Here is a 26,471-nt window from a genome sequence, read left to right as displayed (position 1 = left end):
AGAGGCAATTTTCAATGAAATAACTGTGATGCAAGTGTCCAAAAGTGGTTGATGATTGGGGCAGAGTTCAAGGTGGTCCCAGGAGCTAGAAGATGGGAATGGTATGACATGTTGCGTGAGAGATCGCAGACAGTGGCCACCTGCTGAACATGACATAGGGTATAAAAACCGTCGCCCTGAAGTGCTACTGAGCTGATCTTCAGAAGCCTTACAGGGCATGCTAACGAAGGCGCCCAAAATCAACAAGGGAGATGCAAAAGGAAACAAAAGTTTATTTTCTGCAATACTTTTCTGTAAATTACAAAGGCAAAATGCTAAACTACAGCATGTAACTTCAGTATTTAACCAGAGTACTTGAAATAAATATGCATCCTGAAACAAGATAAAAGGCTACACTTTGTCAGGCGTCCTACAAAATGTCTCAAGTTTTACACTCTGCAGCATTTCTGTGTGGGGGTGGGGGGGGTGGTTTTGTGTTTTCTTAAGTGCTGTGACAGAAAGTCCTTTCACATTTTTCTTTGGAGCATGTTCGAAATTGCTGAACTATAAACAACTTAAGAAAAGTAACACCAAGTTCGAAAGCCATTTCTGCTTCGCTGTCGTTGGCCCTCATTCAGCACAGGGCTGCCAAGTGGCCTCTGAGCGCAGGCAGCCCCGTCAGAGCCGGCCTACACTTAACAGTTCTATACGTTAGAGACTTCTGTCTTCAGCTTACATCCCTCAATAAGATCAAGGCCATAAAGGAAGCTGCAAGCAAGTCAGAAACATTTTTAACCTGAAAGTAAAGGGAACAGAGATGTTTTCCCCCAAGACCTCAGCTAGGCACTGTAACGTATACCAGGATTTTTTGTTTCAAAGTAGAAAAACCCACTGGTACTCACAGTCCTTCCCGAGGTAATTTACAAGTGCTGGTAGAGTGGGGGCACTCAGAAATATTCAATGGGCTAAAGAGGATTTACTATATTTAAAGACGTGCTACAGTCCTAAGAACAAATGGCAGAAAGTCTAGGGGTGTTGGTGGCAGCTCATTTTGAGTGGAATATATAACCACCTTCTGCTATAGCTGAAAACGTGGAGAAAAAAGTTATGTATATAAACTCTTAAGCATGATTACCTAAAAAATACTTTGTTAATATAGTCTAATGTAAATTTCACTTACTTAGGGATTTAGATATGAAAACATCTTTAAGAGCCAATAAAAATATTGTACAGAGGAAAAAAAAAACACTTTTAAAAAATTGAGGTTAAAAACTATGAGGCATTTCTTTTGGCTGTAAACACACAGTTTACTGTCCCTTGTTGAAACACAAATGTTTGGATTTCCTGAGCTTCGTGGATAACAAACAGCAGGAGGCAAGTTTGCATAGAAAATTTGCAACATGTCAGCTATGTACTTAAGAAAGAACTTTTAAGGACAATTTGCTTTTGTTTTTAAACTTCATATTTAAGTTAATAGTGCTCATCTGATTGTAAGATTGACAAGCAGGGTGGTGAGAAATATAAGGCAGATGGGAAAAAAGATGGAATTAAAGTTTTTAAATCCACAGGATATCACAATAAAGGATCTTAAGCACATAGTGCATAACTAGTGTCATACTAATTTGGTTAGAAATTAAATCGTGTTGTAGGGGATAGGAAACCAAAGGTAAAGAGAACCCTGCTGTGCTGAATGGCACGGCCCAAGTGTAGGAACAGAAGCACGGCTGCATGGGGCGTCATGTCATGCAGCCACGGAGCCCCTTAGCTAGGCAGGTATCGGGAAAGATACCCCACTACCAGTGCAGGGACCAGACTCCTGAGCGTGACTGATCCCAGCTCTGGTCAGAAGCGGGGGGTGACAGCATCTTTCCCCTCTGCTGCTCTGAAGTCTCTCAGCGGTTCTAAGGAGGACAGTCTTCTCCAGGGACCTGTCCTCAGAAGTCTCTGGAAAGGGAAGAAGTTCTATGATAAGGGTCACAGTGATACACGAATGAGAACAATGGCAGTGGCTGCCGACAACTCCGGATGTAACACAAGGGTGGACAACAAGGGGCCAGTGTCCTGCCAAGGAATCCACTTTACTTCTTCTGGGACTGGTTCTTGCACATGGTGAGGATTTGCTTCAGTACTTTTTGGACATCTTCATCCATCTGGCCCTAGAAAAGTCCAACACAAGACACTCATTAGAATAACCTATGATATCATGCCTTGGACACAACTCACGTGGGATGTTGTGGGGGTGGTGAGGAAGGAGATGAATAAAAGACAGAGGCTGCTGTCCCATAGGAACGTCAAAATGCAGAAAACAGGGCCAGAGGGGAGGCTGAATGCTTGTTAGAAAAGTGAATGTCAAAAAGGTTTAAAATAAAACAAAATGACACTCACTAGAACCTAAATCCTGGCACTGCCTCACCTAGGGAGTGAGATGACTGGCAGGCAGAAGCCTTTATTTGTCCCCCTTGATCTTCCCAGGAAATGTGAGCCCTACCCATTTCCACATTTCCAGGAGTAACTGAGGCAAAGCGAGGGCCCTGATCTTTTTGCTCCAGAGGACAGGGAGGCTGGGTCTCCCAGCAGAGCCCTCAACAAAGGGTTTCTAGAGCCTTAACAGAAAATGAGAGCCCGGCCAGTCTCAGAACACCGACCGTCCCAGGAGTGCGACAGCACCAATGGCTCAGCAAATATCCTCAGGCCCAGAAAGTAACCCCCAGACTCCTTCTCCTGATTGGGTGGGGGGTGGGGTGGGGTGTGCAGTGGCAACCTCCTCATTCAGCAGTCACCAAAGGAGGCAGCTCCCCATTAACAGGGGAAGGGGCTCCCAACACAAAATGCAAAGCAAAGCAGAAGGTATTTGAAAAAGCTTTCCATTGAAAATCCACCTCCTCAAATTCTCATCCATTCTGCTAGTTTCAGGACGGGGATCTGGACAAGGCCCACTGCAGTGTCTCTTTAGGATCCCCAGATATCATACCTGCACGGCGTACAGAAGATGCATCCTGTAAACAGATATCACTTCCTGGTGTTGTTTCTTGCATTCCTAGAAAGAGACAATTCGACACCGTTCAAGAGCTTGTAGTGTGTGTCACTCAGCCGTGTCTGACTCTTGAGAGCCCATGGACTGGAGCCTGCCAGGCTCCTTTATTCATGGAATTCTCCAGGCAAGAATACTGGAGTAGGCATTCCCTACTCCAGGTTCCCTTCCCCAGGGGATCTTTCCGACCCAGGGATTGAACCCAGGTCTCCAGCATTGCAGGCAGATTCTTTACCATCTGAACCACCATCAGGGGCTTAGGAGACCTTCAAAAAAAATCCTAGGGAAGGCTGCGGCCAAATGCTACCCTAGTGATTCCTTCCAGCAACTAGCGCAGGAAGTTTTTGAAATTGCTGTGGACTTGATAGGGTGTGTGGTTTGGAACACTTGTCAGTATTCTTAGGGGGAAAAAAAATCTTTCATATCTTGGCATAGGTCAACTCCAGAAGAAAATTCCTATAAAAAGTAGTTGATAATCCCCATGTTTGTTTAAACAAATATATGTACACATACTTAGGCAAATGTATTCACATAAAGTAAACAACAGGCCAAGGACTACATCAAATGCAGTTACTGTCTCTGAGTGGTTAAATTATAGACAATGTGTATCTAGAGTAGCTTCTTCAGAGTTTTTTTTTTTTAATCTTTCAACTTTTCTACAATGACCAAATATTTATTAATTTAATTTTTAAAATGTAATCTTATAAAAAGAGTTGTTGATCACCTACTGTGTGGCCAGTGGTATGTAATCCCTGGGGAATTCAGTGATTTAGTTGTCAGTGTACTGAGGAGGTGAACAGGGTGATGACCCCAATCTCAAATGGCCCCTCACAGCACAGCTGTTAATGCTTCTATTTCTTCTCACTGAGATACTATTCCAGTTCCTCTCAGTGACTATTTCAAGGATCTCAACTCGGCTCTTAACTCTTCTTAAGAAGAGGCCTTTCTTCCTATTTCCTGATAGAAATTAAAACTATCACATATGGATCACTTAAAAAAATCAACTGAAGTCCATCAGTATCTATTCTTACCACCTTCCCATCAATGTCAGATATGAGGTATCCTTCCCATTCAAGGACAACCTTGGAAACCTCGATCTTTGAAGTTCATGCCACTAGGAAGTGTGCTTGGTAGCTCTCTCTGTGCTGATTCCTCCCACCTCTTGGTTCCCTCCACTCCATCATTTATAGCTTTGTCTTCTGATCACTGTCTCTCTTTCTGGTCCTGCTTCTGTCATTGCTTGGCTGACTGCAGTAACTACATCGATAAACCACCCACCATCCTGGCCTCTCAGTCCCTCAGCCTCAGCTTCATGACCTGTCTCTCTTCCTTCCAGCCACTCAATCTTATGGTTACCTCCCTGCCTCAGTCATTACTCCAAGATCTCAGCTGGAAGCATCCTACTCCTCCACCTCCATATCCTATCTTTCTAGCAAATCTGCATTAGGCTTCCCCTGCCTCCCACTGTTTCTCTTCAGCTCCTGCAGACACCTAGCTCCTTAGTCACTTCTCCACCAGTCAGCCTCCAGCCATTCACACTCCACACCTCCACTCCTCCACTCCATTGGAACTGTGCTTGTTACAGCAACCATGGGCCACCTAAATGCCACATCCTTGCTGCCTCCTACTCATCTAAGATTCAGTACAAGCATCACTTCCTGCAGGAAGCCTTCTAAGACTTCCCCAGATTGGCTATGCACATTGCCTTTCTACACCCACAGCATGTTGGTCATATCTCAACGAATGCTTACCACACTGAGTACACAGTAAGCCATTATATTCCATGAAAGCAGGGACTGTGTCTTATTCATTTTTATATCATGGACACCTGGTACATTACTGATACATAGAAGCTCATTAAATGCATGTTGGATAATTGTAAAAATGACTATATAAACCATTAGTACTTTATCTATGAGTCTGTGATAACCACTTGATCAGAAAAATGACCTGCAAAACAGTCAAGAGCATCTTCTCCTTCCCTGACTACTACTCCACTGCTAGAGCTGGTAACATAAAAAAGCTGGTTTTGAACTTTGTGGCCAGATGGAGTAAGGACTGTAGAAACCTGAATTCACTAGCATCGACCTATACTGAAGAAATCACAAAATCCAAGTTCATGGAAATGTAAGCCAGCAACAGTCCAGGGTAACCTAATCTTCATGTAGAAAACATCACATACCCTCATCAACTAAAGGGCTTCCCAGATGGCTCAGTGGTAAAGAAAGCACCTGCCAATGCAGAAGACGCCAGAGACTCGGGTTCAATCCCTTGGTGGGGGAGATGGAGGAGGAAATGGATCCCACTCCAGGACTCTTGCCTGGAAAATCCCATGGACAGAGAAGCCTGGTGGGCTACAGTCCACAGGGTCACAAAGAGTCGAATACAACTGAGTGAGCACGCCACAACTAAAACTTTACATATACTATAGCTTTGTCTTCTGATCACTGTCTTCCTTTCTGGTCCTGCTTATGTCATCGCTTGGTTGACTTCAGTATCCATGTGGAGGAACCACCCACCACCCTGGCCTCTCAGTCTCTCAACCTGAGAGGCCCTCCAAAGATGCCCATGTCCTAATCCCAAGAATCTATAAACGTTAACTATCAGTCAAAAGGGATCTTTTAGATTAAGGATCCTGAGATGGAAAGAAAGATGATAATGATTATCTGGGTGGCCCTTAAATGTGATTACTAGGGTCCTATAAGAGGAGGCAAAAAGGTCAACGGTGGAAGGAGGAGATGGAAGGACAGAACCAGAGGCTGGAGTGATGTGCTCTGGGGATGAGAGAGGGGCCATGAGCCAAGGAAAGTAGGCCGCCTCCAGAAGTTAGAAAAGACAATCAGATTCTCCCCTAGAGCCTTGAGAAGGAACCAGCCTGCTGAGACCTTGACTTTACTGTTGTGAAACTGATTTCTTTGAACTTATGATCTCCAGGACTGTCAGTAATAAATCTGCATTGTTTTAAACCAAGTTTCTGTTGCTCTATTACAACAGCCACCAGAAACGAGTACAGACATGAAAGAGCTTTACTGGGTGAAATCAGAAGAGGGGCCAAGAAGCAGCTTCAGACATGTGAATATACAACCACCAGACATCCTGGCCGCCTAATAAGAAACATCTCGAGCCGCTGCCAGAGACGGTAACTACTGAAGCAGAAAAACGGAGAAAGGGGAGCAAGTGAGTGGAAGAGGGAACAAGACAAAAAGGCTCCTGCCACTATCCCTCAGACTCCTCCCTTCCCAGTGACACATGGAACCCATTCTCATTGCAGGTAATGACTGGGAAACCCACCAGCTCCCTCTCTGGCCCTCCCCTAAAGGTCTTTAGTCAATTGCTCACTGAAGCACGACACTCTTTAGGCTGGGCAGCTTTCTGCTCGTTCCTACCTGTCCCCCACCCCCAACCCCCAGCCAGCAGTGGAAACAGGCCCACTCACCGCCAGCTGGTTCTGCAGTTGTTTGACCTGCTGCTGCAGCGCCTCCAGCTGCTGGCTCTGCCTCTTGGAGGAGCTGGCAGAGTAGGAGAGCTGTGAGAGGCTGTTCAGGGCCTCCTTCAACTTGGTGACCTCCTTGGACATCTCATTTATCTAGCGAGAAAGGAAAGCTCTTATCAGGAGAGAAGGCACCCGCAGAGGCAAAACGCCAGCTGTTTCTCCACTGGGAACACAGCCTCGGCTGGCCTCTGGGCCTGGAGCAATCCCTTTTCTTAATTTTTCAAAGAAAAGCCAAACAATGAAACAAAAACAGGTAAGAGTCAGGGAAACCAACATGCCTATGCAGACAAGAGCCCCGGAATGAGACTATGCTTGGGGCCATGAAGATAACAACAGCTGTTATGTGGATTCCCTTCTTTCACCCTTAAGATGGGGGACTGTTAAAAATAAAATAAAAACAGAATTTCAGGTATTCTATATTTGGAGCCAGCTAGGCTTTGTTCCCTATTGCTGCCATAGGCAATCAGAAATAAGTTCTGGGAACCCGGGTATCTCTGATATCCTACCTTGTAGTGAAGACAATCCCCACCCCCACGGCTTTGGAAGCTCTTTTGGAAACATTCATTATAATAAAGGAATAAAAGATAAATAATTCTCTAGTGAATGCCATTCAGAACATCTAACGCAGGAGACTGGGCATCTGGGGATGCAGAGCAGATCCAAGCACAGAAGCACGCTTCACTTCTCCCCTTACTCTCCGCCTTCCTCCATGCTCAGCCCATCTCGGGTTGCCTGGCCCCCCACATTCCTCCCTTTCTCTCCTGTTGCACACCTTTGAAAATAAGGACCAGGGAGGGCTTTTACACTGACTCAAGGGAAAGCTCATGGGGTTTAGGGAAGTAGTATCAAGTCTGGCAGTAATTGATTTTCCATATGACAGAGGAAATCTGTCTGGATTCCAACAGAATAGAAGTTTAAGATGGACCACAAATACTTCTCAGCTGATAGGTTCACTTCTGGCCCCTGACACTTGGCAGAGCTTCTGTAAAATAATTTTTAAGGGGAAAATATGTATGTACCGCACATTTGAAAATGCTCTGGTGTGAGGGAAGTAGTAGATGAGGGCTTTCTCACTCTCTCTTTTTAAATAAATGTCCACCCTACTATTTGTAATGTGGCACTGGGGACAGATGGAGTCCCGTGTGGCGCCTTAGTGCTTTCACAATAGCTTAGTGCTAACAAATGCTAAAAATGCTAACTTCAGTAAATGAAGGTTCAAAGTGCTAGCGTTTGCTAGCTAGAAATTCAATAGCAACAGTCTCACCAACCTTCTTGTCTTTATCCTCTTCCAGTTTTGAGGAGCTCTCGGAATGTCTCTTCATTTCTGCAAGTTCTTCCTGAGCATGCTGGCATTTTTGCAGAAGTTCATTTACTTCCTGCTCTTTGGATTTCAAGAGAGTCTGAATGTTTTCCTTTTCCCTTTTCATCTGCAAGACCTCACTTCTAATCTGGGCAACCTCTGAATGGGCCTTCTCTTTCTCTTTCACGGAATCCCTTAATTTTGAGGCCAACACACTCACTTCACTTTCCAAAGACGACTGGAGCTTCTCGTAGGCAGACCGGGGCACCATCGTGTCGGTCATAGCCGCCTTCTCCTCTAGGAGCTGTTTCTCCAGCTTTGCCACCTCCCCTTCCTTGCTCGCCAGGTGCTCTTTCAGACTGCTTATTTTTCCCTCCATCTCTTTGGCAGTGGTCCGCAGAGTGGTTATCACTTGCAAATGCTCTGTGATGGAGACAGAGTTCTCTTTCTGCGCGTCTACCAACTGTTTGAGCTGGGTCAGCTCATTTAGCACTTTTGAATACTGAGACTTCATTTCGGACAGTGCCTCTTCGGCCTTGGCTCTGGATACGTTGGTCACTTGCATCAGCTTCTCATGCTCCGCTTTATGGATATACTCAGCTGTGACATCTTCTAGAGACTTCCTCTTCCGGTAATCCTCCAGCTCTGCCTGGGCCTCCTTGTACAGCTGGGACAGCTCACTCACCTGCTTGTTGAGCTCATCGATCATCCTGTTCATGGTCTCTTTCATGTCCTCAGCTTCATCACCCGCCTCCTGGGTCATCTGATTTTTCAATGTATCTTTCAGTTTTGTGATTTCTTCTTGTGCCTCTTGGTATTTCTCAAACAAAAATGCTTTCTCCTTATTCATATTCTCAATCACCGTGCAATAGGAACTTTTCATTTCCTCATACTCCTCCCTTGGTGGCTGCAGAACTGCCTCTTTCTCCCTTTCTGCCAGCTTCTCCTCTAACTCTCTCACTTTCTCTTTATTTCGTTCACTTTCTTCCAGGGCGCCCTGGAGGTCCCGCTTGAGCACGTCCATTTCTTCCTCGGTGATCCTCAGCTCATGCAGGTGTGAGTAAGTGTCCACGCTTTCTGGTGAGACCAGGCCCAGCTTCATCTGCTTCTGCACACTCAGGACTTCTTTCATAGCTTCCTCGTACTTGCTCTGAGTTTCCTTAAGTTTCTGGCTGAGGTCGGAGCCATTCTCCGAGATCTCAGTGTTGTTTAAGCACACTGATTCTGTCCTCCTGGTCTGGAGCTCGGCCTGCAGCTGTTTCCTCTCCGCTTCAGAGCTCTCCAGTCTCTTCTGCAAGTCACGTAAAACCTCTTGGAGTTGCTGGATTCTGACATCACTGTCAAGAGTGGATTTACTGGAGGAATGTGTTATGACAGATGGAGATGGTTTGGAGTCTAGAGGAGGGTTTTCACTAGGTTTGCCCAGGGATGGGGCCAAGTCAGTTTGAGTAGAATGGTAAGAGTCAAAGCTCAAGTCTGCTTCCCCTTCCCTGGGTGTTTTGGCCTGGAAAGAAGGCAAGAATGAAATGACACCAAAGGTGTGGTTAGATGAGCAAGCAACTGCAATCGGGGAGCAAATCCAAACCTTGAGTATGGGGGAGCAGCAGTATCATTCTGCACACGTCCTCTTGCCCCATGAAAAAACATGGTCTGGGACACAAGAGTCGGACTTAACAACACTAAGCTTATTCTGTGCTCTCAAAGGACAGATTATATTTGCCACTTTAAAAACGCAAGACCTCTTTTGGCTGCAGAGCTTCTGTCTCAAATTTTTCTTTGTTTCTCATATTATTGTAGTTGCCCTACTTCTTACCACATTCTTAAATCTGCGAAATGATCAACTTTACTAAATGAATGACTAGTCATATATATGGTGTGCATATAGCTATCTATTGTCATTATATCATAAAGACTTCCCTGGTGGCTCAGACGGTTAAGCGTCTGTCTACAATGTGGGAGACCCGGGTTCGATCCCTGGGTTGGGAAGATCCCCTGGAGAAGGAAATGGCAATCCACTCCAGTACTATTGCCTGGAAAATCCCATGGACAGAGGAGCCTGGTAGGCTACAGCCCATGGGGTCGCAAAGAGTCGGACACAACTGAACGACTTTGCCTTTACCTAAGTATATAATTATATACTTTACCAGTTTATAAAAATAATAAATTAATGAATAAGTCTCAAGAAACAAATTTAAAGGTATAAAATGCTAAAGGATAATTATATTTTAAAAAGAAGAAACCATGTTGGTGTCTAAAACAATACCCAACTAACCCTGAGAAATCCAATAGCTTGACCCTACTGAACAGACTATGGTAGTGATCTATTTACCTACCTGTAATTTATCTTGTAATTCCTTATTGTGTAAGGTAAGAGAAGCAACTTTTGCTTGCAATAGGACAAGAAGATCTTGCTGGTCAGCTTCAGAACTTACATCCAATAAACTATCAGCACCTTAGGAAAGAAAAAGCCAATTTAAAATAATATTTTAAAAAGTTAACTGTTATATCTCTGACCTCTAACAAACTCACTTTCTATCCAATCCAGTTCTTCTTTCTCATCCAGACTAGGGATAAAAGTCCCCTACAGCTGGATAGATGAACAGAAATTCTCAAGTACTGGGGTCTCCTCACTCCCTAGCACAATACTAAATGCCTAGATACAAATAAACTCATCTGAAAACTGATGGATTTGGTCATACAGTTTCTGTTCACTTGATTAAGTGCCACACCTCGGTTGTTTTTTATTCCTCCCATGCCCTATACATCTCACTCTATGAATCCTTTTAGGAAGATCTCTGGTATCTGGTTCACTTCTTATCCCCATGCCCATTACCCTAGTTCAGACTTCATCACCATACCTGGTAACTGTACAAACGGCTTCCTAACAAATCTTCCTCTCTCTCCTCTAGTGAAAATGTAGCCTGTACCAACAACACTGTCAGACTAATCTTCCTAAAACATACTTTGATGGGGTCATGCCTTTGGTTCAAGTGCTTTAATTGCCCTCCCTCCAAAAATAATCTCCAACTTCCTTTATCTGGATTAAGGCCTCTCAGATCTGGCGCCAATCTACTTTTTTTCAGGGTTATGACTCATCATGTTTTTCCCCAGTATCCCATTTTCATCAGATTCACACCCTCTCTATACTCAACACAAGACTGCTTCTTTAATTCTTCATCCATACGATCGCCCTTGTAGCACTTCTTTGGCTGTATAACTCTTAGGCATCCTTCAAGACCCACATCAGACCCTGCCTCTTCCTTAAGGCATTTGCTGACCACCCCTGCATGAAACAGGAGTCTCCGAATCCCACAATAAACACTGCTGGTAAACCACAACTGTTTGACATTCTACTGATTATCATGCTGAAATAACATGTAAAGCTATGCTACTCAAAGTCCTCACTGAGATAAGACAAGAAATGTGCTGCAGAATGTCACTGAGTGTACTGCTTCCTGCACCCAGAAACTCTTCCTGTGGATAAAACAGTGTGCTTGGCTGGATAACTTTCTGGAGTAATCCCTTTTTAAAAAAAATTTTAGACTGGCAACAGTTTAGAGACCACACTCTGAACAGTGTGATCTGAACAGCACTGATCCAAATTTCACCACTATTTAAAAAATTTCTCACAACCAAATGCAAGGATGAAACCTTGAGTCTTAATTTGGAAGGATGCAAAATGATATCTCTTCACAGAAATGCTTACTAATGATATCTGGGGCCTAAACCACAGCTTTATGAGTGTTCTTGACATCCAGTCTGGTCAGCTTAGAATGAATCAGGGGATTTGGGAGCAGGAGGGTAATTCTAAGCAACAAAAAGTACTTCTAAGATAGGATGGATGGCTTTTAAAATATCCAATTAACATTGTTCTCTACCAGGAATATTTCTTAACACATTATTAACTGGAGCTGTATTAACATCTCAAGCATTAATTTCTGCAAAAATTCCCCAATCAATAATGTGTTTATATGTCTAAATTCCTTAAGTTAAGTGCTCCAAACACATATGATATGCGTAACAGATTGAGAAACTAAATGCTGGAGTGAAAAAGGGGCCTTTGAAATAATCTACTCCACATTTCAGATTAATTCTGAAGGTACTGTACTACATTCTTAAAGGGTAAAGCAACAGGATGAACTCAATACAATGAATCAAACCTCCTTGAAGACAATATGATCGTATGTGATTTCATTGGTAGAAAAGTTCAATTATGGCAGCTGTGGCGGTGCTCAGTTGGCTCTCTCTTCAAGAAATAACCTGCTGCTCAGTCGCAAAGAGGGCCACTAGCTGGCAGCTCACAGCCCGTGGACCTCATCTCAAAACAGTGTCTTAAAATGCATAAAATAGAATGTAGAAGCTACAGCAATTGGCAGGCTTCTTTTGTAACCCACCAAATAACAAGATCTAGAAGCAGGTCTCATAACTGCATAGTTTCTAGTAGAGATACTATAAATGATCTTTCAAGATATCTTATAATAACAGTAAGGGGATATGATACCACCTGTGAGTTCTCTTGGTGTCAAAATCACTGATCTGCTAACACTAAGGGGGCTTACTGTCTATATTCATCACTGAAGGAAGTGCCAATGCTAAATTAGGACCAGATGAAAACAGAGATTTCTTTGTTCATACCCAAGCTCAGGGACTCCTTAAAATCTAGGTGAAAGCCCACTGAAGTAGACAGCATCAGACTGTGAAATACTGGCAGTGTTTGGGTGGTACTCAAGGTTCTCTGACTACCCCTTACCCAATACCTCCCCAATACCTCTCCTTGGCCTTTGCTCTCTTAAAGGGACATGAAATAGAGACCAGTCATGGGAACAAAACACAGGCCCCTCCATCTTACCTGTAGTACTGTCACTTAGTCTGTCTCTGTTCTCTCGTATAGAACTAATCTCAGCCTGCTGGAACACAAAGATGACTTAAAATATATTCCTGAATGTAACACTCTCCAAAAGAGTCCAGCAAATTTTCCTCCTTGAGTTTACATAGGTTTATGTGATCCTACTATGGAAATAGACTATCTCCAGGAAAGAAGATATTTTAAAATATAAGTACATAAAAGCAACAATTAACCCCTGAGGTAAAATTTTGATTTAGAGGTCCCTAAGGATATATTCTCAAAATATTACAAAATGAAACTTCTCATGAATATTATAAGTCTTTGAAGATTAGTTATTTTGTGATTTTTATAATAAAATTACAAAATAACTAATTTAGTGTGCTGTGTGCTAAAACTTGAGACTGTGAATACTATTTTCATAATAGAGACAAATAGAAGTTTTACTTATCTGGCTAATATACTAAAATACATTAGAAGTATTTTTAGCTTTATCACTTTATTGATAAACCATTAACATATGAATTGCTTTTATGAGAAGTGGTAATCAATGAGACCTGTCAGGGAAAATAAAGGTAATTTTATAAGGGAATAGAATTCTTATGGCTGTGGACTGACAATCCCCTAAAGATTTCCTCTAAACCTGTATCCCCAAATATCTGCCTTTTAATATGTCGGAAAAATTCTTGTAACTTCAAAGCCAAACTTTCATTCCAAAACAAAACATGGTTACTTGCCAGAAATTACTAAGTTTTATCTAGATAAGTCACAGATCATAATGAGAGAGATAATTTTTCAGCAAAGGAACTTTTGTAAAGGCTCAAATGCTAAAAATAGAGTGGCTCATTTTTGGCAAGTTCTTATCATAACAAAAGCTTTATTTTCACTTAAAAAGTAAGTGCTTATTTTTATTTTTCAACTCTATTACAGTACAATAAAGTATATACATTGAAAGCTTTTAATTTGAGGAGTTTTAACAGATATACACCCAAGATACCACTATAATCAAGATTCAGAATATTCCCATTACCTCTTAAGTTTCCTCATGCCTCATTAGCCAATCCCTGCCATTCCCAGGCAATCACACTACTCTCCTTCTTTCATTTTCTAGAATTACTATAAATGGAATGTTACAAGGGATGAACTTCTTTGAGCCTAGCTTCTTTCATTCAGCATGACGGTTTCCAGATTCATCTATGATACTGCTTGGCCAGCACTTCATTCTCTTTTTACGGCTGAGTCATACTTTTATATATGGATATATCTCATTATCTTTATCCATTCACTTGTTGTAAGACATTTGGGCTGTTTCTAGTTTAAGGATATTTGAAAAAAGATGCTATAAACATTTGTGTACTTTTTGAGACATATTTTAATTTCTCTTGGATAAACATCTATGAGTGAATGGCTAGATGATATGTTAGGTGTATATTGAACTTTTACAGAAACTGTCAAATGGTTTTCCAAAGTAGCTGTGAGCTTTCCTGGTGGCTCAAATGGTAAAGAATGGCCTGCAATGTGGGAGACCTGGGTTTAATCTGTGGGTTGGGAAGATCCCCTGGAGGAGGGCATGGCAACCCACTCCAGTATTCTTGCCTGGAGAATCCCCATGGACAGAGGAGCCTGGCGAGCTGCAATAGCTGTATCATTTTACATCCAACAAACAAGAGTATGAGAGTTCTAGTTCTTCCACATCATCACCACCCATTGGCATTTTTTTAACCCTTTAAAATTTTAGCTATTACAAATGGTGTCCTTTTTAATCTTTCTGTGATTTTTTTAAAGAAATGTCTTTTTACACTATTTCTGAAAAACATAATTTGTCATATTGTTCTTTGGAATGCATTTATCCCATTTGAGCCATAATCATATTAGAAGATATTAGGATGGTAATTACAAAGGCAAAACTTCCTTTCCTTGCCTTATATTTTAATAAAATCTAGTTAACACAAGGGAGATGATAGGTTGATAGAATCTTTTTCAGATCAATGTGCATCTGAGTTAAACAAAAATTTATTTTTAGTAATTCTCAGATGGGGGAAGTAAATACACAATTATGCCATTGAAATTTCACTTTAACAATTATAAATTTTACTTTTTTTCCAAGTATAATTTCCTAGTGATACTTAGGTAAACAAATATTAAACTGAAATATCCTCTCATTCCTTAAAATACGTTCCAACCACAAATCTAGAGAATCAGGTTGAATGGATTTACTAACATTTCTAAAATACATATTACTTTTATAATTATATAAAAATATATAATCACTTCTTAGTAAGACATCAGAGACTATCCATTTCTTTCTTTCTGATTGATATTATGTCAACTCAATTTGGAAAGATGACTGGTTATCAGGTAAGTTCTTATCTTTGTCCTTTTTTTAAATGAAGAAAATTAAATATTAGTTAATAAATATATTCAGTCTACTCTTTTTTTATGGAGTCCTCACCAGAAAAAATAATCAGAGGATGCTTTCTGATGAAAAGGTTGTAAACCAAATGACTGGGAAGTATATTCTGTTTTACCCAGTGCCATATAACTTAAGTCAAATCTGTTGTATATCTTAAAATTAAGTAATAAGTTGGACACAGAAAACAAATACCTTGAAGGGTGGTTCAGCAAAAAATACTGATTCCTTTCCTGAAAGTGGTGTTGAAGTTATTGATCTTGGGGAAGACACATCACTCAACTAAAAAACCAAAATGAAAACCATCAATAAGGAATCCTTCTTCAAAAGTTTTTCTTCTCCAGTGCCAAAGAATTAGCCTATTTAACCAATGCAAATAAATCTAACAGTAATTATGCTTAGTTTCAATTAATTCAAGGGTAACATATTTTCAATACAATTCACCTATCTCAAATACTTTCTGAAAGTTTACAGAGTAGAATTAACTACGGAACTTTGCTCCTATATTCACTAGAATTAACTTTACAAATTTATAAAACTTCTATTGCATATTGAGAATATTATTAATGAATATGCTAACATGTTTAATATTGCTTATTGAAGGAGATATTCTTCTCAAATACTTGATAAGGATTATTCTCTTTATGGCCTATGCTTCTTTTAATAACAAACCCTGGCTTGTTTTTATTTACCATTTCATAGTTATTCAAGCTTTCTCTTCTACTCAGTAATCACTATAAGCTCAAAAATGAAAGCTGCTTTAATGTTAGTCAACCTTAAATGTAATATGAAAGGCAAATATATTTCAATAATGTTTGATAAACCAACTAAAATTCATTTTCAACTAATGTTTCACCAGTCACATTCTCCCTACTTTACTAGAGCTGTTAATGTGAGCTCTGACTGAGCTTATTATCTTAAGGAAAAAGGTTCTGTCATACATTTTGAGAATTTTGAAAGTTCTAAAAATGATACAGTCTAATTCTTCAGCTTTGAAATAAGTAAGAATCAACATTATTTCCCTACTATAATCAAAATTCTTCATATCACTATTTGTAGTTTAAAACTGCTAAAGAAAATTTTAAATGTGCATTTAAGGGTCAGTTTTAAAACAGTTCTTTTTGACCTAAACACAAAATGACAAAATTATGGCTTTGCTGTTATATGTTTTTTTCACTGTTGGTTTTCTTTCATTTTTACCTGGGTAGGACTGATAGGAGGTGGTGGAGCTTTGCGTTTTTTTGGAGTTCCACTTCTCTCTGAGCTTATTTTAGAGACGTGATCATGCTGAAAGTTATCACAGTCCAAAGAATGGAGGTGGGTTAGTTAGGTTAGTAAAGTCTGAGTAAATAGCTTCATCAAACAAATGAGAAAAACCTCAACAGTTCATGCACTTCTTACTTTATCAAGTTCTGAAACCTGCTACCAACATAAAGTAATATGCATGCTCCAAGTGTTCTTCTAGCAGCCCATGCTTTAAAGTAAGAAAATAAAAAAACACAAGACAAAACCAGATTAAGTTGGTGTGCAGAACTTGGAAAGGAGAGGATAAGGAATTGTTTACCGCAATTTAGAACCCAGAGTATGTTCATAATCCAGCTCCCATCTTAATACAAAAAAGGGGTATTTCCCCAACCTTTTCATGACTTCCATTCCTTTTCTTAAAAACGTACAGTTGACCCTCCATATCCACAAGTTCCACACCCACAGATTCAACCATCTGCATATCCCAGAATCACAGATACAGACAGCCAACTGTACCACACTATTTTATATAAGAGACTTGAGCGTCTGCAGATTTTGCTATTCTCTGCAGATACCAAGGAATGACTATGAATATGGGGAAAGGGGAGAACTTCATCTCTGAAGGTTATGGATAAATAACATAATTGGTACAAAATAAATTCAGTATCAAGTATTTGTTCAGCATGATAATTTTCCCAAGAACCTTGACTTATAAATTAAATAGTCAAATATATAGCTCATTAATAAACAATAGTGACTATGTTTTTAAGAAAAACTCCAAAGTAACAGGGTAAACTTCTCAATTTTTATTTGTGTAAAATGAATGACATTTTAGAAAAGATCTAATTAAAATGAAAGTGGCAAATCTCATATTTTCATTAAATATCTAACACAGATATGGATAGAGTTCTGTAATTCATGTGATATTACAAGTAGTTAAAATACTGCTGTTCTCAGAGTTAAAAATCACATCAAACCTTTTCACACCAGTAGGAAATATTAGTACATTTCAGAAAAAAGATGAATATATGAGTAGCAAGTTTAAAGTTACATGCTTTGGGAACAGGTTAAATTATTAAGAAAATATTTACCACCTTACAATGAATCATTTATTCCAAAGATATTTTACTTCTTAAGTAGTTTCAGCCTAGTCTTAATCACTTTCCTAATGGCCCACAGAGTGGTTTAATCAGAACATGTTCAAATTCCCACAAGCAATGATAAAAAAGAATCTCCTCGTCCTAAGATAAATACCTGCTTTGGTTTTGTTGGTGTCTTTAAATCTATAGAAGAAAAATGAGAGAGAGAAAAAAAAAAACAAAACATAAGAACCATAATGACTCATATCCACTCTGGGTGGGGGAGGGGTATATAAACACACACTCGCACACAAACATACCCATATACACAACATATGCAATATTCAACACTTCATTTTTCCCCAGCAATAATTTAAAAGAATAATATATTATACAAATTCCTTTATTCTTTGGGGAAAATGGAGTGGGATAAATTTGAAACAACATTGGCTATTTTCTTTCACATACCAGCATCCTGAGAGATTTTTGATAATAGAAGGCTTTGAATTCCTGCATTTTCCGAGAGTTTGGAATAATGTAAGGCATTGTGTCCAAGAGAATCTACAAGGTTTAGGTCTGCACCCTTTTTAATTAAGGCTTCTACGATGTTTGAGCTGCCAATCTCACAAGCCAGCATGAGAGCAGTTCTAAAGAATGAGGAGACAAAAAAAATCAGTACTAACAAAATCTGGAAACTTTTGCTAGGAAATCATTTCATTTGTCTGAAAAATAGAGAAAAGGAAATTAAGTGCAGTTAAACCTGTACTACTCTTAATACTCCAGGAAATTCAAAGTGGAATGCTACCAAAATTGGGTAGCTATTTTATCAAACCTCAGATTAAATCATAAAAAATATTAGGTCAAACAACATAGACATAATCTTCTAACTATGATAGAATTTAAATATGATTGGCACAAATCTTGTCTTTTTCTCAAATCAAGTTTTATAAAGAACCTATAACATTATTAAGACTTAAAAAAAAAACCCAATATATTTACTTTTATTTTGCCTGAAAAGTCAAAGGAAATGGCCTATCCATTTCAACATTTAATAATGTCATCATAGACACAGTCAGCTATGATGCTCCAAGAGGTCTGGAGAAAATATTTTTTTAAGTCAAAACAGATTCTTAATTATCCAAAAAAGGCAGAAAACAGTAAAGAAGTTAAAACTGCTTTAAAACAAATGATCCAAAGTACAGCTGTGAAAACTTCTCAGAATGTGGATATCAGGGAAATCACATGCTTTCTAATTCTGTGGTACCTTCCATTTTTGTCTCTGGAATTTACATCTGCTCCGTGATCCAGAAGAAAGCGACAGACCTCACTGTGGCCGTTTTGTACTGCAAGAAGCAGTGGTATATTCCCATCCTAGGAGACAAATTCAGATCAAGATTTTAATTTGGAAGTCAAATACCGGAATTGCAAAGGTCCTGATTCCTTCTGTACTTACTCCTGACTTGTCCTGCTGGCCTTATATTTGACCCACCAATATAGTCTGGCCCCCCCGGCAGGCCAAAATCACACACTAACACAACTCTTCTTATGGAATTTCACTGACTGTGGGCTTTTCCTATGGAGCCAGGCTCTTGGGCTCCTCAATCCCTTGACCGTCACTCAGTCTGGTGATGATGAGAGAGAGAGTGAAACACAAAGTATGTCAGGCTTGAGGCAAGGATACCATGTTCACTGAGAAACGGCTCTCCATGTTCTAGAGAAATGAAGGGTTGTTTCCTCATGGCATTCCTGGGTCCCATGCTCTCTAAGCACTTTCTTCTAAGTATCCTAGCATCCTGCCATGCCATCAACTGTCTTCCCGGAAAGCATTTGCTTTCATAATTTTACTAGGTATCAAAAACATAAGTTAAGAGTTTGTTTGTCCATTACTGACACATGACAAGATAAAGAGATTGATGGAAAGAAAGGTTTAATATAACATCTAACAATTCCTTTAGGAAAAAACTAGATTAGCAGCTCATACAAATTGCAAAATGAATTAAGAATCTCAATATCACAGTATAAAACAAATGAAAAAAATACCAGAATTTATAGGTGACAGTTTCCACAAACTTAGGGTGAAGAGGGGACCTGACTCAAATTATGAAAGCCATAAAGAGAGGCTCTTATTCTGTTCTTGCATTGAACATACCCCATATATGAGCTCGACAATAATTTTAAGGCAGCATGTATTCAAATAGGCAAAGGGAAAAAAAAGTTATAGTATATCCAATTATTTTAACGTGGGGATATTTAAAAATACAACTGCTACTTAAAGATTAAGTATTCTTTCAGAGTAGAACTTCAGATTTCCATGAAAATTATCTCTGTGAAGTTATAATACTTTCTGGCTATGAAGTATTGAGATTCAGCAAATGTGAATTTATTTACAGATTCTAAATGCTCACTTCACAATGTCCCCCTCAGGTGTAACTTATACATGCCAAGTCCGATGATATAGCAGGAAATTCAGTGCTGTAAACAGGAGCAAGAGGGATGTCAATTTATTCTCGACATAGTCCAACAAGGTTAAAATAGGTTATAAGTGGTGTTTATAGTTGGAAAACACTATCCGGGAGCACCAAAGGTGATATATGGGGTGCTGAAAGAAAATAATAGAACCGTTTAGACTTATTTTTTATTTATTAAAAATCAAGAAAATAAGTCTTATTAATATTAAGGTTGATAGTAAGCCATGTGTCCATCCTCTGAAATAAATACTGAACGTGCATGCTGCAAAATGTTTTATTAACGGTTTAAGGACCAATGGGGCTAATACTGAAATCTGTTTTGCATAAGACAGTCTAGTTCAGAAAGCAGCAGACTTTTGCCAAATGCTCCAGAAGGAGCCCGTGGTATTCTAGAGACCAGGGTCCATCTCCACTTCTAATGGTCATCTGTTACTTACCAAATCCTTGAGGTTTATGGGGCTTTTGTGCTCGCAAAGGACTTGCACAGCTTGAAGGCAGCCCTGTGCGGCTAAGGGAAGGAAGACACAGAAACCACAGCAAATCACAAAGCTAGTCTCACAACCAGGGGCATCAAACACTTCTAGGAAAGAAAAGTCCACGTCTACCCAGTATGCAGATGATACTTAGCTGCACTGAAGAGAAACGGTGTCAGGATGGATAAGTAAGTGGTGTTTTAAAATACCGTTTAATTTCAGTGTCGTCCAGACCTACAGTCAGCGCTTGCCAGTTGTTGGTTGACTTTAGGCAAACATTTGGCTTAGCTCTTCGTGTATGCTAAGTCACTTCAGTCATCTCTGACTCCTTATGACCCCATGGACTGTAGCCCACCAGACTGCTCTGTCCATGGGATTCTCCAGGCAAGAATACTGGAGTGGGTTGCCATTTCCTTCTCCAGGAGATTTTCCCAATCCAGGGATTGAACCCAGGTCTCCCACACTGTAGGCAGACGCTTTACCATCTGAGCCACCAAGAGAAGGAAAATTACCTGCATAATGTAAAGCTGTTTTCCCAGAGCTGTCGATACTCTCAGCTGGGCATTTAGACTATAAGACAAAAATCAATAAATATGTATAGTAAATTTCAGTTCTATTCAGTTCATCCTCTTTCTGCAAGGTATGATGCAACTTACTAAGCAAAGTATAAATCTGAATAAGCCCCAGCTGCTGTGCTCCAGGAGCTTATGGTCTCATGGGGAGTGAGACTCACCTCGAAGCAGTCATGACACAAGTGAACTGTCACTTCTCCCTTCTATCAGCTCTGTCACCAACAGATCATCCTACCAGCAAAACAACATGCTCTAGGAATTCTCATCATGATCCCACCTGTCCCCCCATTTCCTGCCCTAATTCTCTATCCCCCTTCACAAAACCAACATTCTGTTAAGAACTGCCTGCACACACACCATCTCCCTGCCTCTTGTTCATTCCTGGACCCACTGCAGTGTACGTCTGTCCTCAATATTCCCTGAGGACTATTCCTTGGATCAGGGAATCCAAGTCACCAACCACCTTCACGTTTCTAATGACAACAAACATTTCTGTCCTCCTCTCATCAACCTCTTACCTGTGATCCACTCCCTCTTCTCCAAACACTCTCCTCTCAGCTGCCTGACCCATCCAGTTGTGGTTTTCCTCCCACTGCTCTGGCCACCCTTCCCCAGAGGGGAACACAGGGCTCTCCAGTGTTTCTTCTTCTCTACACTATCACCCTGGGTCATCTTATCCATACCCACAGCTTGAAACCCCGTCTAGAAGCTAATGCCTCCCAAATGTATATCTTAATAATGACAACAAAACTACTTCACAAGTATTGGCTATTATGTGCTAGGCACTGTTCAAGGAATGGTATTAAGGCTGCTAACAACCCTGATTAGATACCATTAACCCCATTTACAGATCAGGACACTGAGGTACAAAGAAGTTAGTAACTTGCTCGGGTCACAGTAAGCGGCAGAGCTAGAATTCAGACCCAGACAGGCTGCGTGGACCCTGTATTCATGTCAGTACACAGCAGATGGCATCTCTGAGCCCTGGGTTTCATAACCCACTGCCTATTTCTCATAGGCACCTCGAACGCAACACAACCAAAACTTCTGGGGTCCCCTCCTGGTGCAGCTTGATCCTCCCAACCCACCCCGCCACTGTCAACAGCACGTTCATCTCTCTAGTCCCTGAGCAACCACCGAGTCATCCTTGATTTCTGCTTCCTCCTCCTTCCCCACATCTAGTCTACCAACATGCCTGTCAATTCTGTATCCCAAACACACCCTAATCAGCTCTCCTCCTTCCCCCATCACCACCTGGTCTGAGCCAGTACCTGCTCACGTTGACAGCCTTGATGGCCACCTGGCTGTCTTCATGGTTGGCTTTTTCCTTCTTTAGTCACTTCTCTATACAAAGAGAGAGACCTTCTAAACTGTCAGTGTAGCTCTTTACTTCCAAGTCCTGAGCAGTTCCATCATGTCACACAAGGCTGCATCCTGGGCCCTTCTTTCTTTGTGGCCTCACTGTGTAGCATGAGGGATCCCTCATCAGGAATCAAACCCACTACAGTGGACACACAGAGTCTTAACCATGGACCATCAGGAAAGTCTCATGGGCCCTTCTTTTTCTTTCTCCCTCATTTCCCCCCAGGTCCCCTCACTGGCTTTCTTTCCTCCCTGACTACTTAGTGCCCTTCTGACCTTTTGCACTTGCAAAAGGTCTTTTGCAAAAGGTCCGACCTTAGGTCTTTTGCACTTGCTTTTATGTCAGCTTGGAACGCTCTCCCATGGCTCTCTGAACTGCTTACTTTTCAGCTTGAATCTCAGCTCCTCTACAGGGGCCCTCCTGAATACCTCTCACAATACTCTTGTCAGTTTGCTTCTTAGTGATGTGCAATTTGTCGTGGGCGTTTGTGTCTTTGCTCACCAAGTGGCAAGCTCCAGCAGGATGGGGGCTGCTCTGTTCATGAGTAAACACTCGCCATTTGACACAGTGCTCAGGGCCCAGGGCCCACTTGCTAGAAGTCAGAGCAGGGGGATGGGGGGCAGGGGGTAGGAGAAGGAGAGGTCATCTGAATTGGAAGACTCTCACAAGGCTCTCTTTGTGCTCATTGCCTTGAGGAGGGAGAACTCTGAAATGGTAGCCCCTGGAGAAGGGAAGTCTCTCCAGCAGACAGATAGTAAGAGCAAAAGGCCAGAGAGAAAGGAGTAGCTGCAGAAGGCACAGGGCGAGGGGCTGGCAGGAGACAGCAGTGGTCCCACTGCAGAGGGTGTGGGCTGCCCAGACAAGAAGTGAAGCAGAGATCAGAGGGGTACAGGACACAAGGTAAACAACTCACTAGGAGGCCATCAAAGCCTCTGGTTTTCACAGCTATCTAGAAAGAAGAACACCATTCAGATGATCTGTGGAGAGCAGGCAATATTGGAAATGTTCGTCTGCCCTTCAGTGGTAATAAGAATAGAGATCATGTTACGACTTACCATGCTTTTGCCTAATTTTAGAACAGCACAAGGAACTGTTTAAAGGCTTCAAAGATTCCAGAGAAAAACCAATCCATTTGCATAACCAGATATAAAATTACATTAGAGGCTAGAATATCTGGTCCTTGCCCATGAGGATTTCCAGCTTGTCAAGTTCATTCTTCCCTCAAATCAGAGCCAGATGCAAAGTCTGGATAGCCAAGCCAGGATGGGAACAGAGACTTGGAATACAAATAAGGTTTTTTTAAAAAAATTGAAGGTAAGAGCATGGGTGTGGAGGCAGGGCACTTGGGCAAGTCAATGATTTTCACTTATCCAGGGTATCCAGCCCCAGAGCAGGCAGAGAAGAAAAGTTCTATTATAACTTTCTTTAGAGAGAAGCCACATAATAAAAATCATCTTCATCATCACAGATGTTGATCTATCTTTCTTGAATTTCACTTCAAAGACCTGTTAAGGTTAAGCATTCCTGGCACTGGAGGTAGCTTGCCTCATGTAACGCAAGACAAGAAGCTGTGTGATCAACAGAGCAGACAACTTGAAGAATGTGCCCACATTTCTGCATCAGAATTGCGAAGCCAAATTAAAGCAAGATGCTGGGTCCCAAACAGTGCTCAGGAAGGCCGAGACGACAGCTCAACAGAACAGACGGTACTCCAAACATGCAGTTTATTGCTCTGTGCTGTTCCTGAAAACAGCCAAGACTGCATTTTGACTGGCAACAGCAGGAAGTTACTGTATGAATTATTGGGATTTCATTAAATATTCATCTTTAAAGATAGACAGAAGCTGTCGCCCTAAGTGATCGTTATAAAAACTTCCTGGCAAGGAAGTTTCTAACCAGGGAGTTGACCTAAAATTATGAAGAAGAATAAAACCAAGAATTTGAACAAAAACTAAGAACTAAAAGCTCATCAAGTTACATACAAGGAAACAGTGGTGGAAGTTTTGCTTCTCAAAAAAAGCTGCATTCTACTAATGATTGAGCGAGAATAAATACTAGGATATTAGAGATCCTGTATTGTAAGGATCTCCAACAGCACAGGAATTTTTTTTTTTTTAAGGTGACTGTTTAAAGGGTATATGTCCTTCCAAAAAGGCAAAAAAAAAAAAAAAAAAAAAAGAGCTGAATAAAGGGGACAAAAGAGCTGGATCCCAGGAAGGCACTTCAAATTTATTAGGATCCTCTTCTCCACCAGTGGAACTGCTATGGAAATAATCTTCTGCTTAGCTATCTGAAATTTTAATAATGAAGCTTCTTAGGGAACCCCAGTTCTGGGATAATATTTAAAGGAGCATGCATGTATTTATTTGCTCTTTCACACATACAAGGTTACTTTCAATTTTTTAAAATGACACATTTATAATTTTAAGTTGTTCCATTTTACCTGAAGGAGCTTCTTGATGCATTCATGGTGGCTGTTCTTGGCTGCGAGGTGCAAAGCACTGTGTCCTAAATGGATTAAAAAAAAATTGGAAGGAAAAGACCACAGATTTTAAATCTCTTATCTCTGTAATGAAGACAGCTATGAGGAAATAAACTGTTTTCCAACAAAGACGGAATTGTTATTCTTGAGAGTAACGCCTCCACTTCTTATCTGCAAAGTTCATTGTGACAAAAGTGGGGAGAACACAGCATCCTGACCCCTGGATAACATTCAGGGCCCAGGCCAGCTGCCATTCTCCTGGGGTACAATTAAGCTGTGGGCTAGAAGCCTGTGGTAGACTTTAGGTATGCAGCTTCGAAATTCTGCTTTCAGCTGTCAGCATGGGTGCCAGATGCCCTGCGTCCACAACAGTGACACCAGACCACGACTGCCACAGGCCCCGGAACCCAGCACAGGCAGCGGCAGAGAACACACCCAACACCCACGTGAAACCCCACTTCCGCCTGTCCTTTCGCTTTCCTCCAAATGTGCTCCAGCTCTGCAGGGGAACTACCTGCAGTTCAGATGTTCAAACTTGGAACGGGTGGAAGAAGGAAAAGAGTTATAAAAACAACACTATCAAAGGAGCATCGCTTCACGTTCCCTTCAAAAAATGTGATGCCAACGTGAGACTGACGTTTCTGTGCTCACATAACTTTAGGAAATTCTACCCCACAGTCAGAGGCAAACCTCATGGCAAGCCACAGTCCATGAGGTTGCAAGAGAGCTGGACACGACTTAGCGACTGAACAACATTACACCCAGTGCCCTCCCCTGCATTACCTACCAGGCATATAGAACATCTGTGGGTGAGGAGCTTAGGGACAGCCTTGGTGTGGCTACCAGGCTTCCACTCTCGGGCCCTAGAGAATTGCTCTTTGCTTAGCCTGGATCCTCTTCTTCTAGGATAACCATGCAGCTTGCCCACTTACCTGCCTGATGCCACTGAAACCTGCTTCTTGATGAGACCTTTCCTGATTTCACCACTTAAAATTTCTCCCCCACTCCTTTCATCCCTTTGCTTCATTTCTTTGTCCTTCATAGCACTCAGCACCTTCAACCTTCCCTTCTCACCTGACTCCCCTCTCCTCCTACACACAAACACACATTTATGTAGTCAACTATTCTTCCTTTCCCTCTAGAATATAAAGTTTGTATCCCAAGTGCCTATGTGTGCTAAGTCACTTCAGTTGTGTCTGACTTTTTGCAACCCTATGGACTGTAGCCTGACAGGCTCCTCTGTCCACGGGATTCTCCAGGCAAGAATACTGGGGTGGGTTGCCATTTCCTTCTCCAGGAGACTTTCCAAACCTGGGGATCGAAGCAGCATCTCTTACATCTCCTGCATTGGCAGATGGGTTCTTTACCACTAGCACTACCTGAGAAGCCTAAATAAAGACCAAAGAAACAGCATGTGTGTGCTAACACAGACCTGGCTCTCGATACACACTTGTTAATTTGAATTAGAGAGTCTGTCCATTATGAATGTCTGAGGAGGGGGACTTGGGGGCAGGGAACCAAACTCCTAAATCCTGCATTTGTAAACTGATCAAGATACCTCCAATGGAACGCCTGTAAGCAACCCACACTTAAAGCTTGTTTCTCAGCCTTAGCATCAGTGAAATTTAAAGCTATGGAAGGTGGCTCTATGTACCATAGGATGATGAGTAGCACCTCTGACCACTATCAACTGAATGTCCAGATGGGACAAGCAGAAATGTCCCCAGACATTG

The 26,471-nt window shown here is 41.3% G+C and overlaps 1 protein-coding gene across 7 annotated transcripts in view; it reads right to left on the bottom strand.

The window, feature by feature from the left end:
* Positions 1 to 247: 247 nt before the first annotated feature.
* RAI14 (retinoic acid induced 14) overlaps positions 248 to 26,471 on the bottom strand; it is a 162,919-nt gene continuing 136,695 nt past the window's right edge. For 2 of the 7 annotated variants that reach the window (XM_040262300.1, XM_040262301.1), the window contains exons 5-18: positions 24,700 to 24,764; positions 20,834 to 20,891; positions 20,286 to 20,356; positions 18,645 to 18,751; positions 17,849 to 18,027; positions 17,556 to 17,584; positions 16,257 to 16,343; positions 15,252 to 15,338; positions 12,653 to 12,710; positions 10,137 to 10,255; positions 7,772 to 9,307; positions 6,447 to 6,596; positions 2,951 to 3,016; positions 255 to 2,135 (exon numbers count right to left, since the gene is read on the bottom strand). In XM_040262300.1, coding sequence (XP_040118234.1) covers positions 2,058 to 2,135; positions 2,951 to 3,016; positions 6,447 to 6,596; positions 7,772 to 9,307; positions 10,137 to 10,255; positions 12,653 to 12,710; positions 15,252 to 15,338; positions 16,257 to 16,343; positions 17,556 to 17,584; positions 17,849 to 18,027; positions 18,645 to 18,751; positions 20,286 to 20,356; positions 20,834 to 20,891; positions 24,700 to 24,764 — 2,690 coding nt within the window. In that variant the 3' untranslated portion in view covers positions 255 to 2,057. Of the gene's footprint in view, positions 2,136 to 2,950; positions 3,017 to 6,446; positions 6,597 to 7,771; positions 9,308 to 10,136; positions 10,256 to 12,652; positions 12,711 to 15,251; positions 15,339 to 16,256; positions 16,344 to 17,555; positions 17,585 to 17,848; positions 18,028 to 18,644; positions 18,752 to 20,285; positions 20,357 to 20,833; positions 20,892 to 24,699; positions 24,765 to 26,471 lie in introns of all 7 variants that reach the window. The other 5 variants (XM_040262299.1, XM_040262302.1, XM_040262303.1 and 2 more) reach the window with 5 other exon arrangements.

Source organism: Oryx dammah, unplaced genomic scaffold, assembly GCF_014754425.2.
Source record: "Oryx dammah isolate SB20612 unplaced genomic scaffold, SCBI_Odam_1.1 HiC_scaffold_20, whole genome shotgun sequence".
In the NCBI taxonomy this organism is placed as follows: Eukaryota; Metazoa; Chordata; class Mammalia; order Artiodactyla; family Bovidae; genus Oryx; species Oryx dammah.
The sequence above is the reverse complement of the archived record's forward strand: the minus strand, read 5'-3'. Positions and strand labels throughout refer to the sequence as shown.